At 39.8% G+C, this 15,990-nt stretch overlaps 1 protein-coding gene across 4 annotated transcripts in view; it reads left to right on the plus strand.

The window, feature by feature from the left end:
* ncoa1 (nuclear receptor coactivator 1) overlaps positions 1-15,990 on the plus strand; it is a 43,601-nt gene that overhangs the window by 22,540 nt on the left and 5,071 nt on the right. For 2 of the 4 annotated variants that reach the window (XM_043219442.1, XM_043219443.1), the window contains 16 exons: positions 6,505-6,611; positions 6,803-6,980; positions 7,381-7,560; positions 7,840-7,929; positions 8,666-8,806; positions 9,415-9,562; positions 9,642-10,617; positions 11,941-12,106; positions 12,195-12,377; positions 12,468-12,588; positions 13,483-13,651; positions 13,739-14,041; positions 14,274-14,372; positions 14,747-15,143; positions 15,258-15,432; positions 15,536-15,722. In XM_043219442.1, the coding sequence (XP_043075377.1) occupies positions 6,505-6,611; positions 6,803-6,980; positions 7,381-7,560; positions 7,840-7,929; positions 8,666-8,806; positions 9,415-9,562; positions 9,642-10,617; positions 11,941-12,106; positions 12,195-12,377; positions 12,468-12,588; positions 13,483-13,651; positions 13,739-14,041; positions 14,274-14,372; positions 14,747-15,143; positions 15,258-15,432; positions 15,536-15,722 (3,620 nt within the window). Of the gene's footprint in view, positions 1-6,504; positions 6,612-6,802; positions 6,981-7,380; positions 7,561-7,839; positions 7,930-8,665; positions 8,807-9,414; positions 9,563-9,641; positions 10,618-11,940; positions 12,107-12,194; positions 12,378-12,467; positions 12,589-13,482; positions 13,652-13,738; positions 14,042-14,273; positions 14,373-14,746; positions 15,157-15,257; positions 15,433-15,535; positions 15,723-15,990 lie in introns of those variants that run through there. The other 2 variants (XM_043219444.1, XM_043219445.1) reach the window with 2 other exon arrangements.

The following is a 15,990-nucleotide window of genomic DNA, read 5'->3' on the forward strand; positions in this document are numbered from 1 at the left end:
TAAAGACATATCTGCTGTGAAGTATTTTGGCTTTGTAAGACTGGTTGCTTAAGATTATGTTGAGTTCTTTTTGGCATTGTATGTTTAGCAATGCCATAAAGCATGCAGTGGGCACAAAGGCTAAATGAAAGACTTGCTAAATATTTCAGCACATTTATTTATTGCAGTTAATGCATCAGTTATCTCTTGTTTTTCTTGCATCACTTTGTCACTCGGTTGATTTCATAAATGTCTGGTGTCTTGCTATAGTGGGCTATACTTGGAGCAGTCTTGATGTCAGTAGACTTCAGTTTCCTCTCAATTGTTAAATATTTTCTAAGACCAACCAGTCAGACCTTGAATTGAGTAAAGTCCTTGTGACCCAAGCTCCTTTCCTTATCATCGATCGTTTTATTTGTTAAGAGATTATTTCTGGTTGACCTTAAAGCTAAACCAGTTTAGTATTATTTTCACTGGCATGAGACTTGCTGGTATTTAGATTAGCTTCAGCAACTGATTTGGATTGCTGTTATAGCTATTTCCAAATGAGAGGAAGCTTGAGAACTCAAAAGCAAACTGAAGTGTGAACAAAGCATGTCAGCTACCTCCTTGTTATCTCACACTTGAAAGTAATTTCAGATCTCAGTCATTCTTCATTTTGACAGCGGTAAACATGTCATCTCATGATTTGCAGGCCTAAAAAAGGGTTTTGTTGGCATGGCAAACTAAGGAGCCCCTGGAATACTGAATATCACTTATGCAAAGAGGCCACAAGAGGATGTTTATTCGAAGATCTAAAAATTCATCAATGTCAGAGAGCTGTGGGGTCTGCATATTAGGCGGGCAGGCACTGGCTAGCACAAACATTTTAAGCTGTCTCTAGTTTCTTTGCAGGACTGTAATGTATACACCATAATCCTTTAAAATGGCACTTGACAAATAGTTGCTGAAGCTGCTTTGCTATATCTGCGTGCACCGCAGGAGGAAATACATTATTATTATTGTTAGCTATTTTAACAAAGCGGTGGGAAATGGGTTCAATTGTGTAGCATAGGTGAGCACAGGAGAAAGTGTAGTCAGCCTCTATGAGGACGTGTGACCGCTTGCGCTAGGGCTGGGTGATCTGCATTTGGGAACACAGCGTGCACCAGTTGTACTTTATTTTCACGTTCGCACAATTTGCAACATTTTTGTGGACAGATGATTACAGCATGTTATGCTTTCACACATTTCAGGTTGTTTTATAATGAGACGCATTTGTAAACCTGCAGTCACAGATTCCACCAATACAAATGCTTGAGGCTGAAGTGTTGCAAGCAAAGAAATTAAGTCTTAAGTGTGTGTGTGTGTGTGTGTGTATATATATATATATATATATATATATATATATATATATATATATATATATATATATATATATATATATATATATATATATATATATATTATAATTATAAAAGCACTACAACTTAATTAATTGAAAAATTGTAAAAATAAAATAAAAGTGTGTTAAAATCAGTTCAGTAATTATGACATTAGTTAATTTTATTGGTGAATGCATGGGGAAAAATAAAATATGTGGTGCATGTTTCATATAATGATCAGCCTTAAACAAAATTCAGTATTATTGTTCTTTAAAATCCCATACTTTGAGTTGATGAGGTTTACTTTAACAACTTTGTTTTTGGTCCTTGCCATCCTTTAATAGGGTCTTCTCACTCATTCGCTTGCACTCGTTGTATAGTCACCCAGAGCGCTACCCCTCTCTGTTTTCATTCAGAGCCTGAGGGGGGGGGCCGCAGGGGCGTGCGAGAGAGCAGCCAATGGCGATGCTGCTCTGCCCCCTGACCTTGTGCAAGAGAGGGCCTCTCGTAGACCTCAGCTTCCCCTTGCTCCCTGCGAGAAAGGAGAAACAGGAACTTGCCACCCCACCTCTAATATCCCTGCTTCAGGGTGGTGTTAATGTTGTCGGAACTAACTTTCACCTCTTGATCTTAACCTTTCAGATGTATACCAACATGTTTACCTGGACTGTAACCTGAAGGGCCTCTTATGACACTTTTAAGGCTTGGCAGTATGACATATAATACTGCGCAGTGAAGTATGTCCGTGTATACCGTAGTAGATGTGAAAGATGTGGGGAAAAAAGAGCAGGATGTGTCTTGGAAGCCATCTTTCTATTGAATTTCCAGCAAAAATATCTGTAATCATGGTTTATCATCAGCATATCATAATTGTCAAGATTTTAATTACGTCGCCCATCTTTAATTTTGATCATTAATGATATCAGCTCAAATTCAGAAGTACATCAGTAAGTTCTTCTGATCTGTCAACTTTTTGAGGCTCCTGGACATCAATCCGGTCTGTTTGTGCATATGAAAAGGTTGCTGATGTGTCTGCCAGATGATATGAATGAAGACACTAGGACCAAATGTCACTTTCAGTTGGATGAAGGGTACATCAAAGACATTTTTCACATTTTATCCATGCTCTCATACAGAACAGCGCTCTTCATTAACATTCCAGACCTTTAGAAAACGCACTTGAAAAAAATTAAAATCTGATTCGATTTGAAACCTGAGAAATGAAGTAAGAGCACAATTCACATGTCAAAGGTCATGAAAACTGGCAGCCATTAGCTTTGTTTGCTCGCTGTGAAGTTCAGTGCCTGGGCGAAATTGCTTGAGTTATTATTCAGCTCTTTTTGAGTACTATGAATAATGATAGTAATTTGTTCACTTTGCCACTCTTATGTAAAGTGACAGGGAGGAGAATCTTTACGCACCTCACAATTTGATCTATTTCAATTCAGTAAATCATAGTGTGATTCTAGAATGATTCTCAGTGCATCACAATTGTGATATTTAATACATAATTCCTTTTAAATGTAGGCTATTTCATGATCCAGAAGCTTGATTTCTTGTTGTATGGTTTAGAATAAAACTGTTTTTAAGCCATTTGCTGTAATGGTATGTGCCTATTAGGGTGCCTGTTTAGTGTATTTTCGTGGGTGGAATCCACAAATTTTAATTGGAATGCATGTGATTTTATGTGGGGGTGAAAGCTTTCCCCATGCTGGTTTTGTATGATTTTACTATCTGAAATCTGAAACTGTGAAAAAATAATTTTTGTAATCCAATAAATTGCAATTACTTTTAAAGTCTCATATTCGAACAATAAATGCTGTTTTGGTGCTGTGTAATGTGTACTGACCGATCGCTGTAGCACCTCATATCAAGAAACGCGCCTGTTTCAGCACGAAATAAACAAAAATAAACATCTAAAGGTATGTTTAAAAATATAGTACAACTTACTGAAATCTGTATCCTCAATCAGTGTTTCAGCTACGGAAAGTTGTCAATATTTGTTTTGCTTGTAAACCATATATAAAAAGCAGTTGCTTAAAAAGGTTAGCAAAGGACATCATCTCAAGCTCAGTCTAGAGGAAGTTTATGCACTTTAAAAACACTCCCGTTAAAATCAGTGAATCTGCTGTGCATGATGAATAAATCTCTTTTACTTGCATCGCATGTACGTCTGCACTTTGTCGTTTGCTTTTTTCATCAAAAGTCAGGATTGCTGAACAATGGAGCTCCTGACTGATAACTCATCTGAATGCCTCTGATTGGCCATTGCGTTCATAAGCAATTGTATCGAGTCATAAAATTTCAAAACCCAGCCCTACTGAAAGAGCTGAATATTATACATTGTTAGTATTACAAACAGTGTGGGGTGAATTACAAAAGTTTAATTCTCATTCTCAGTCATAAGCCCTAAGTATGAGCAATAGTAATGGTGAATCATGTCTTGTGCAAACAGCGGTAATAAATGAAATGTGAAGTATTTTGCTTCGATTCATCTGGTTTCCCTTTGAAAAGGAGTAGGAGAGTTCTGGCAGTTCTGTATCTGTAGGCCAGCTGTCTGTGTATGTGTGACACACCGAACACATAAAGCCTTTACATCACGCAGATCGGAAGCCTTCTGTTATGAGATCAGGTATCTCCTGCTGCAGCACTGCCACAGTACCGCTGCTGCCATAGCAGCTGGCTGTGTCTGAAGTGGGAGGGGTGTCAGAACACCGTGATTGATTGCCAGGGAGGCTGATTGTGGGATTGACCGGGACTCCCATTTGTATTAATTTGTTTAGGGCTAATCGTGAGGATGTGGAGCTCGCTTCTTTTTCTCTCTTGTTCTTCCGCAGATTCAACCAAATATTTTCCACTGACTTTACCACATGTTGACTCATTTCAGCCTCTACAACCTGGGTTCAAAATAACTTTGCAAGTTTTCAGTTTTCAAACCACAAGGAAAGCTACATTGTTAATGTTATGATTCATAAAGCTGCCTACTCTCAGTGCCACTGTCCCCTTTGGCTTGCTCACTTAATTATTGGCAATATCATCGACTTGATCACATTGATACTATTTGAACTGAACTGATCAGGACGATGACATGATATACCAACTTTAATTAGAAAATTGAGTGTTCACTACTGTCCTCTTGCATTACCAGTACTATTTTTGTGTGTTTAATATAGTAAAGCTGCTTTGACACAATCTATATTGTATAATGCTATATAATTAAAGGGGACTTTACTTGACTTGGCCTCAAAGGCCCAAAGTTGCACTTACAGTAGGGGTGGGAGAAAAAAACAATTCTCAGATGCATAGCGATTCTCTTTTCTGTGATCCTGAATCAATTCAAAATATTTCAGAAACGATTCTGAGCTTGTTTTTCTTTTCTCCCGCATATGGCACATGTGCGTGCTCGAGACACGGCATGATTCATTCATTGCAAATACTTTGCGCACTGAGGCATATGCATGTTGCTTGACAGTGTGTGCTTACACTTACGCCATGTTTTACTTTAGATATGCTTTCATTTATACCATTTGGGATGGAGAACTATTAGATGCATGAAACTGGCGCACTGACAGATTTTCACGTGTGCTTTGTTTGTCCTTAAGTGGCTGATACGGCTGCAATTTGCTGAGGGCAAATAGGAAAACCCATTACTGTTGTCTGTAAACATTCAGATACTTAAAGAACACTTATTTTAAATAACTGTTTTAAGTAGCCTGCTTATATAATAAAAAAGTACATTTTGCACAGAATGATTTTTTTTTATTATTATATAGAAATGTAGCCATGTGCAGTAATATAGGCAAATTTATTCATTAATAATAAGATCACACTGAGAGATGTCAACCATTAAAAAAAATACCTTTTGTGGACATTTGAAGTTAACTCTGTCATTACCTTTCCTTACAACATATTGGCCAAGCAACGTCTCTGTAAAACCCCTAAAACTCATATTTCCTCCCAGACTGACCTCCTTTTAAACTTTCGCGTTCCAGAGTTTAGGAGGCAACTAACCAGATTGATGTCTTTGCCGAGTTGAGCGCTCTGTAGAAGTTCCTTGGTGAGAGCTACATTGCTATTATGTGTGTAAATAAGGCGCTCGAGCTCTGATCTAAATTTAGCCTTTCCTTCAAGAAGTCTTCACTTAAAATGCAGCCCAAAACAAACAGTCTCGTCCTCTCTTCTCTCCAGCTGCTGGACTGAGCCGTGTTCTCAAACGGTCCTTCAGAAGCTTTGATCTCAAGAGGAGAAAGAAGGTTAAGTAGTTTGGCCGCAGAATAATCATTGACACTTTATATCAGCTCTTTGAGTTGAACTGGGACAAGAGTGACCGAATTGTGACTCTTCGGTCTCAAGATTTTCTCAAGAGTGCTCTCTGCACTTACTGTGGCTGGCTTCAATCCAAAAGTACCACTTTGCTCACATTAGTCTTAGAGAGGCTTCCGCTGCGTAGCTTTCATCCACCCAGTCCAATAGAGGAAGGAGGACAATAGTGAAATGATGCATGTTTTTGTGTGTTTGTATAAGGCTCCACACACATTAGAGAAAGCTCTTATGGATAGGGATGCGTAAGATTGGTTTGTAAGGTATGGAATTAATTAAAATGGCAAAAAAGGGTGTTTTACTGATATACTAGCATTCAAATATCTGGGCATAGTAAGATATATTTTAATGTTTTTGAAAGAAGTGTTGATAAGCTCAAGGCTGCATTTATTTGACCAAAATACATTACAAAATATTGTGAAATATTATTGCAATTTTATAAAACTCTTTTTGAATATAGCCTATTATAATTTTTTTCTTGTGATGGAACAACTGAATTTTCATGACATCCAGTCTTCAGTATCACATAATCATTCATAAATCATTCAAATATGCTGATATGTTGTTTATGAAATATTTCTTCTTACTTTCAATGCATGGATAAACAATAACTTTACAAGAACAACATTTATTTGAAATATAAATATTTTACAACATTATAAATATTTATTGCGTATTTTATTATAATTGAATTCAATACAAATTATGTTTTTGGTTGTTGTTTTTTTTTTTTTTTACTATTTTTTGTTTACTCCATAGTGTATATTTATGTGCTAAAATTTAGATGACTTTAAAGTTACTTTCTAGAAATTTAAACATGATGTTCTTTGTATGCCAACAGAAAAAGCAGCTCTGATGTCTCCAGATGATGAAGTGCAAAAGAGTGACATATCGTCCAGCAGTCAGGGCATGGTGGAGAAGGAAGCCCTCGGGCCACTTCTCTTGGAGGTACATTCGACTTTTTAAACTCTTTGTCTGTAGACTTATATTGTGATTGTATGATCAGAATGTTCGTTCTGAGCCTCTCCTCATCTGAGCCTTGCCCAGGTGTTATGGTTGGGAATGACAATCTTATGTGTAACATACGGTACGTCTTATTTTTGTCTTCTTCCACCTCTGTTCTTCGTCTGTTCCACAAGGCTCTGGATGGCTTCTTTTTCGTTGTGAACCGCGAGGGGCGCATTGTATTTGTGTCTGAGAACGTCACCGGTTATCTGGGTTATACCCAGGAAGAGCTGATGACCTCCAGCGTCTACAGCATCCTTCATGTGGGTGATCACAACGAGTTTGTGCGCAACCTCCTACCTAAGAGCCTTGGTGAGTCTCTCGGTGAGATAGGCCGCAGTAAAAGCAGAACGGTAGATAAAGATTTAACAGAATATTTTACACCCTAAGCAGACATTATGCGACATGCCACAGAAGATGTTTGATGATTAATCTACAGCATTGGCGAGTAGTAATTAGGACTAGAGCTTTTAAATGCCTTTATCATTGTATATTTAAATTCTTTCGATAAACGTGTATATTTGTATTTTATAACCAACCGACCTTTTGTGTTAGTTAAAGAAAAAAATGTCTTAAAAACTAAAGGCAGGGTTCTATGTTAATCGTTTACTGTAAATACCAGCACAAAGGTTAGAGGTCAACCTCTCTGGCACTCCATTGGTGGTCTTTATCTCACACTTAACTCACCTTGCACATCTATGTGTGTTTTCAGTAAACGGTGTGCCATGGCCTCAGGAGCAAGGCCGAAGGAACAGCCACACGTTTAACTGCAGGTTGCTGAAAAGGCCTCCAGACGAGGTGGACACGGAGAACCAGGAGGCCCGTCAACAATATGAGCTCATGCAGTGCTTCACGGTCTCTCAGCCCAGAGCGGTGCAGGAGGAGGGCGAGGGTGAGACCACACACACACACACACACTCATAAAGTCATACCTATGTAAATATTTAGCTTGGTGCAGGGAGTCTGATGAAGCTGTCATTGACACGCCAGCGTTTAAATGTGAAATCAGTTTTTTGGGGGGGGTTCAAAAGTTTGAGTGCAATAATAAGAATTTTTACTTTGCATATTTGTAATTTAATTATGTTTAATCATGTTCTGTACAAATTTGAGAAATGTTCGGTATGCGTTGCATATAGGACTCTTAATGTTGTCATGTCTCTGTTGCCTACAGACCTGCAGAGCTGTTTAATCTGTATAGCATGCCGAATGCCCCGTCCACCTGTCAGTACAGAGTCCTTCATCACCAAGCAGGACCCTACAGGTAGTATTTCATTATATACACATACCTACTTAGTCTCAGCTGCTAGGATCTGTTGATTTGGGCACATTATTATCATGTAAGAGCTTATGCAGGGTTATTGTCATAGGCTAAAACAAAGATATTAAATATTCAAATCCTATTCTTCAGATTATGATTTTGATTATAAGCACTTTAAAATACATTTTCCAGACACCTTCATTTAGTTCAATTTCATTACACTCTATTTACACACATCAACAAGTGACTTTGAGCTGACACATTGTTTCTGTCATTTCTACCTAAATAAACAAATGACTTTCTCCCTCAAAGAAAACTAGCTTTGTTTAGTACACTACTGTTCAAAAGTTAAAAAATTAAGACAATTATGAAGCCAGGAAATATTAAATAGATCAAAAGTGACAGTAAAGATATAATTAAATTAAAAATTTTAAAAATTGTTATGTAGAAAACAGTTGTTTTTTTCACAATTTTACAGTTTTGCTGTGTTTTTGATCACTTAATAACAGCTTTAGTGAACATAAGAAACTTCTTTCAAAGACTTACTGACTTAAACTTTTGAGTAAAACAAAAAAAGATTGTGAGATTTAAATAGAAAAATTTATATAATAATAAACTACAATCATCAGAAATGTAGTGTTTATCGTGATAATCTGTGATTTGTAAAATTTCCTCCTCTTGAGCCTAAAGTACTGTTTACAGAATCTAATGATCTTTCCTGGTGTGTGTGTGTGTGCAGGGAAAATCATCTCTATTGAGACGAGTGCTCTGAGGGCCACAGGCCGACCAGGTTGGGAGGACCTGGTCAGGAAGTGCATCTACGCATTCTTCCAGCCTCAGGGCAATGAGCCCTCCCATGCCAAGAAGCTGCTTCACGAGGGTGAGCACATTCACCTCCGTTCTAGCTGTTTTGAATAATACTTGACATTTTTAAGCAGTAATTATCTGACCTTGCATTTCTCTACATATTTATGATTTATTTGATGATTTACACTCGCATTTTAATTCATACCCTCATTCGAACGTTCAGGATGTTCTGATCTGCCAAGTATGGCTGCAACCAACTGATATAACTGATATTTGATAGAAAAGCTGATTTTTCAGCAGCCATAACTCCAGTCTTCAGTGTCACATGATACTTCAGAACTTGTTGTGAGATTCTAATTTGCTGTTCTTATCAATGTCAAAAACAGCTGTACTGCTATATATTTTTGCAGATATGTTATAGTTGTCTTTTATTTTAGATTTTTTATTTAAAGTGTTTCGCAACAAATGTTAAATGTTACTTTTGATAAAATTTTTGTATCTTGCTGTGCAAAATTGTTTGTTAATTTGAAATTGATTGTTAATATCCAGCATTATTTTTCTTTTTTGTTTGAGTGAAAAAGTTAGCATGCCATTACAGAAAGAGACTGTAAGTCAATATTTGTACATGCGGTAACTCTAAAACAAAAAAATAATGTATGCTCTGTGTGTGTGCATTGACAGTGATGACCCACGGCACGGCCATCAGTCCTCTGTACCATTTCACACTTAGCGACGGGACGTCTCTCAGTGCGCAGACACGCTGCAAATTCTGCTGCCCCCCAAACCCAGATGTACAGCCCTTCATCATGGGCATCCACACTATAGACAGGTAGCTGATAATTTGTCTCGCATTTATATGAGCACATCACACAATACATATGTGTTTTTGGATATAATGTGTGTTTTAGGGAACACAACACTGCTAGCTCTCAGGAAAACACTACCCCCAGCCTTCCGTCTCCTGCTGCCCCACCTTCCCGCTCACCTGCCCTGCAGCCCTCCAGTGACCTCAGCCTCCATCTCAACAACAGCAATGGCACCTGTGCCACTCCTGGACCCCCCACGCCCACTCCACCAGGCTACCTGACGCCCAGCCGCGTTGGGACATCCCAGCAGGTCAGCAGCCCCTCTCCACTTGGCAGCCCTCTCACAGCCACCCCTACCTCATTCATGTCGCCCCGACCTCCACGGGGCAGCCCGGGCCTGGCCAGCAGCCCACGCGTGCCCGGCCATCCTTTTTCCCCCTCGGCGCCCGGCATCCACTCGCCCGCTGGCGGACTAACCAGGCAGCAGTCTGGTGGCGACAATGTCAGTTTCTCTCTCCCCTCTCCCTTACCCCCCAGACAGACTCCGACCCCCAGCAGCTCCCCGGCCCGTCAGCCCCCGGCCAAACCGCCGGAAGCGTCCGCTGACGAGCCTAAGGCCGCTGCGGTGGGCAACCCTAAACTTAACCAGCTCTTGGACGGTGCCCCTGAACATGACTCCCAACCCCGTCCTGCGCCCGGAGCCCAGTGTCCGGCTTCTCACAGCAGTCTGACTGAGCGGCATAAGATTCTGCACCGCCTGCTACAGGACAGCAGCCCTGCAGATGGGGGCAAGGAGCCTGACATCAAGAAGGAACCTCCGACCAGTCCCAACGCGGCCTTGGTAATACGTGGACATGGGAAGGAGCCCCAGGACCACCAGCTGCTACGCTTTCTCTTGGATACAGATGAAAAGGACCTGGAGGACTTGCCTCCTCCGGCTGCCCTCAGCCTCCATACGGTCAAGGTGAAGGCAGAGAAGAAAGGGAGCAGAGAGAACGTGCCCTGTGCTGCTGCTGCCACCAACACCACCGTTTCTGCAGTCCCTTGCTCGCCTCAATCCAGTGACAAGCCCAGCCCGGTATTTACATCTTTATTACATTATTCATGCTAAATACATTGTGGGAAAATACATTAAGCTTTTTTCTTTGTACATATTAATGTCGTCTTGCCTTTATTAAAATTTTTGATGGCCTTCATACTTTATTTAATCAAAGATAAAAACAGTTTTAAGCAGAGTTCAGAAAGGCAACATTTATTTAAAATAGAATTTTTGCAACATTATAAATGACATTTTGATTCATTTAAAGCATGAAAAGTATTTTCTTAAACAAGTGACCCCAAATTTTTAATTGTTTTCACTCTTGAGTTTTGAAAATCTGACCACAAATAGGATGTTTGGTTGATGGAGGCTGTTTTGATGTTTTACTTCTTCCTAGAATCAATCTCAAAACCAGAATGACTGTTATATAAGGTTCTTTTTATTTCATAAGTGAGAATGAGGTAAAAAAAAAAAGGGCATTATGCCAATATTTAAACAATTTTAATTAAAAAAGAAAGCATGAAGGAATTCACAGTATTGTATTACAATAATGTACTTATATTGTTATTTCAGAAAGCTCAGGCTTTAGCAACAAGGTCAGTTTTCAGATGTTTTTGTTGAATTTTGCGTTGTAAGGTCAAATTAAAAACACTTGATATAGTTTTTTTCATAGTTAACATTTTAAATGCCATTTTATTCAGTAAAGCTGACAGAAATTATTAATTTTAACATGAAGAAATATTAATGTAATTATATATACTTTTTAAAAATATATATATATATATATATATATATATATATATATATATATATATATATATATATATATATATATATATATATATATGTATAAACTCTTAATAGCATTAAATATAGTATAAAATTATTTATTGCCATTATATATGTTCACAAATGAAAATGAAAAGGACCACACTTTCTGACATGGTTTTCCACACAATAGTTTTATATTTCTTTATGTGGGCAAATATCTATATTAAGTAGTGTAATTGGCCACCAAACCCTGATCTTTTTCAACTTTGCAGACGTGGCTGCATTGCATCAAACACTTCTCACCTTTGTGCTGGTCATTTACACAATTCATCATTGATGCCTCTCTGTCTTTAATGAAAGTTAATCCCAGCTTCTGACCTGCTTTGGCGTGAACTCCCCTTCAGAGTCCTACTGGATATTAATGATAGGCCTTACTCTTCTGTTACCGTGTTCTTAAACTGTGAAAGCCATGTGTTGATTTGAAGCAGTCACATGTAGACTTTTGTCTTTCTTGTTCTCTGGTGTGCCTTTTGATGTTGATGACCTTTGCTCTTGTTTCTACTCCACTGCTGTGTGTGTTAACATGGGTAGCAGTTTCCCAGTACCGATCTGGAGACTTTGAACAAGCTCTTGCCCACTTTGAGAAGCTCTGTGGGAGGTAAAGCAGTAGAGGAGCCCGTGCTCGTCCAGCCCAGTGAGGACAACCTTTCCATCGGGTTGAATGTGAAAAGAGAGTCACCAGGAACGTCAAACAAAGGTAATGGCCGTCCCACTGGAGTAATAATGAAATTCATAAAATTGAATTTGTCTCAAGTCCTCTATAACTGCTTTGTCTCTCTTTGTAGCATTCCCTGATGGATCAAACCTCTCAAATCAGTCCTCTTTTGAGTTCTGTGACCCCCCCACACCAAACCAGGGTCAGGTCCAGGTGCCGGATCTTGGACAGTCGGACCCTTTTCAGCCACCAAAGGAGAGCAGCAGCCCCTTTGCCAATCCAACCAGCCTCAACTCTTTCAACACCAACACAGGTACGGGACTGAATACTTCACCATGCTTGAAAACAGAAACAGTTTGATTAGTAAACTAATGGGAGAATATTGTTTGTCCTTTAATAACAGGTCTGGCCAAACTGGAGCTACCTGAGTCTCAGCAGTTCCAGCCCTTGTCCCTGGTTGAACCAATGACCTTCGATAGCAGCTTGAGTAACCAGACACAGGCCCCTCTGTCCTCTCCTCAAGAGTGAGTGGTTATGAGTAATTCTCTATGTAGTAATTCTTTAACATAATCAGGCTGCAGAAATGAATCAAACTATTTGATTAATATTACAATAGCTTCTGTCCTTTTTACATGTATTGTATACCATACTTTTATTGTTGTTGCTAGCCACTAAAACAACTTAAATTAGACAAATTATCAAAAAAAAAAATCAGAGCATTTCTTTCAAATTTGTGGTGGTGGAATTTTAATAAAAAATATAATTATAACAGATATAAAAATTGTGGGATTTTGCTGAAACCCATTAAAAGGTGAAAGTATGTATTTTTGAACTACAGTTATTAGTTTTTATTTATATTTTTCATTGGCCATTATTTTTGTTGTAGTTTTACATTTGTGTTTATATGTGCTGAAGAACATTCAAGTAAATAATTTCTGATTAATATCAGTGTGTAATTGTTATTTGAAAAACCAAAATTTGAACTGAACTAAGCTGGACAATGATTGGACAATGATTGACAGTTCAATGATGAAATGCCTTTAACTGAAAATTGATTGTTTTATCTTGTCATTTTACATTACTGACACTCTGTTCTCCTATTTGATCCTGTAAAGTGCTTTGACACAGTCTGTATTGTTAAAAGTGTTATACAAATAAAGGTGACTTGATTTGACACTTAGCAGGTGCATTGTTTGCTCTCATCTCTCAAAAATAGATCGAAATATTTATCTTTCCAGTATATCACATAAATATATGTGAGTCACAAGAAGCAGATGTTCTCTTTCACCCAAATTCTACTTACCCGTCAAATCACTTAACCATGCAACTTAACATGGAATTGTCAGCCGTTTACCCAGAGTTCTATTCTTCTCATCATGTTCAGTATCATAGATTTTTTCTTTCTCTGCTCTGAGCAGGCAGTGTGTTCCGTGTCCGCTGGATGAGATGCTGTGTCCGCCCACCACTCCCGAAGGCTGTAATGACGAGAAGGCCCTTCTGGAGCAGCTGGTTACTTTCTTGAGCCGCACCGACGAGAGTGAGTTGGCCGAGCTGGACAGAGCGTTGGGCATCGACAAGATCGTTCAAGTAAGTATTATTAGAAAAACATTCTTATCATAACTTTTGCAGGCACAGTGTGTCTGAAGGTCGACCCGTTTACTGTCTCACCTGCAGAGTGGGTGCCTCGAACCTGTCACTCAGACTTTTCCTCAGTCCCAACCTCCAACACCTGTACCCATGGACCCCAAGCTGCCCAGCTACCCCTCTCAGTTTCCCACCTCGCCCTCACAGTTTCCCGCTGAGATGGGCACGGCACAGGGCATGAGTTTCGGGGCCCCACGGATGGCGTTTCCAGGCAACGTGGGCATGACGGTGAGACCTGGCATGAATCGAGCTCCTGGTGCGCCCAACCAGCTGCGGCTACCTCCCAACCAGCTGAGACTCCAGCTCCAACAACGTTTGCAAGGCCCGCAGCAGGTAGAGCTTCAGCTTTCACTTCATTGTGTAATACAAAATGTGAACGCACAACTTCTCAATCCCCCTTTTGGATTTTCTTGCTCTGTGTAACGGATCCTTTTGATGCTTTTGATTTCACCCTTTCGAATAACATGCTGTGGAACTAACCTATTCTTTTGTCGAGTGCAGCTGCTGAGCGAACGTGTGATTAGTTGCACTTGTTTAGTGGTGATATATCTCCTCTTTCCATCAGCTCCAGAACAGGCTTGCGGCCATGGGCCAGTTCCCACAAGGGGGGCATGTTGCCATGGGGATTCGTCAGGGCATGCAGCAGCCTCAGATGCCCTCTCAGGTTAGCGTCACATGCACCGACACAAATTATGAGTGTCATTTATAGGGGTGTAAGCAGTTCTGAAAATGGTTTGATTTTATTATAATTGTTCATCTCAGATTTGAATCTTGCTCACAATTCAGTTTAATTTGATAAGTTTTGGCATGTTTTTTCATGCTGATGATACAACCATTATATATATATTATATATTTCTATTTTTAAAAACTAACACTATAAAACAGAATAAAAACATGATAACGTAATTTAAAAAAACCATGATTCTTGAAATAATGTCTTATGTCGTTTTTGTTGAGAAGACATTTTCTGTGTCAAACTGATGCATCTGTGAAGTTTTTCTGTATGAAACTGAGAGCTCCCATCTTCTCTCTCACAGCCTCCGCTCAACGCCCAGATGATGGCCCAACGGCAACGGGAGCTTTATAGTTTTCAGCACCGCCAGCGGCAGCTTCTGCAACAGAAGGTCATGCTGATGAGGCAGGGGATGAACACAGGACCTCTGGGGGCTCAGCGAGTTCCTAAAGGCCCCCAGCAGCAACAGCCACCAACACAGCAGCAACAGTTCGGCTTTCCTCCAGGCTACAACGCTGTGCCTGGAAACACCCCTACCTCCCCGAGCCATTTTAACCCCATGGGAGGACCTCTGGACCCCAAACTGCCTGCCAGGGGGGGCATGGGAAACCAAGGCATTATGGGAGGCATTCAAGGGCAGTTTGGGGGGCCTGTGAACACTCCTGTTCAGCAGGGGCTTTTCCAGCAATTTGGGGGGTCTGGTATGTCTCATTTGTAAGCTACTGATTCATCATTACCAGGGTTATATTGATAACAACTTTTAATGCTTCTGTCAGGATGCCTAAAAGAGCCAATGTACAACTTAAATCTCACAGGCATGATCCAGCAAGCTGATCCATCCTTCGCTCCTGAGCTTAGTCCGACCAGCCCCCTGCTTTCACCTCAGAACTCCACCTCCCAGAGTCCTTTGCTCCAGCAAGCGCAGCCTCCACCTGGTTATCAGTCACCTGACATAAAGAACTGGCAGCAAGGTGCCATAGGCAACAACAGGTATGGTGTTTGATATCAGTCACCACAAGGTCACAAAACTGTATGTAATTGTTTTTATGTGTATTAGTCTTCATTTAAACCATTTCTTTTTGTTTTGTGTCAGTATGTATAACCAGGCAGGCCAGCCTGTCTCCCAGAGCTTTGGGCAGCAAGGCGTGTATAACAACATGAGCATCACCGTGTCAATGGCTGGAGGGTCAGGAGCGGTGAGCACTCTACCTCCTATTGGACCATCTGTCGGCATGGGCAACAATAACCTTGGCAACGTCACTTCAATGTGTAACGATCAGGTAAGATGGTCTGAAAGACATTTATTGAGTGGTACTGTCCCACATATGGAATTTTTATTTCTGTACCTTTGGGAGGATGATCCAGAGAGAGATATGCACTGTTCTTGTCACATCGTCACAATTTCGCAGTGTTCTTAACCACATAATGCATATTTTAGATTTCATACATATACACATACATACTAGTAGAACTTAAAGAAATTACTCCTAAAAGATAATTTAAAAAAAGTTGTTTAAAGCATTAAACATTTAAAAAAAAAAAAGTTGA

The sequence above is a fragment of the Puntigrus tetrazona genome, chromosome 20 (assembly GCF_018831695.1).
Source record: "Puntigrus tetrazona isolate hp1 chromosome 20, ASM1883169v1, whole genome shotgun sequence".
NCBI classification, from domain to species: Eukaryota; Metazoa; Chordata; class Actinopteri; order Cypriniformes; family Cyprinidae; genus Puntigrus; species Puntigrus tetrazona.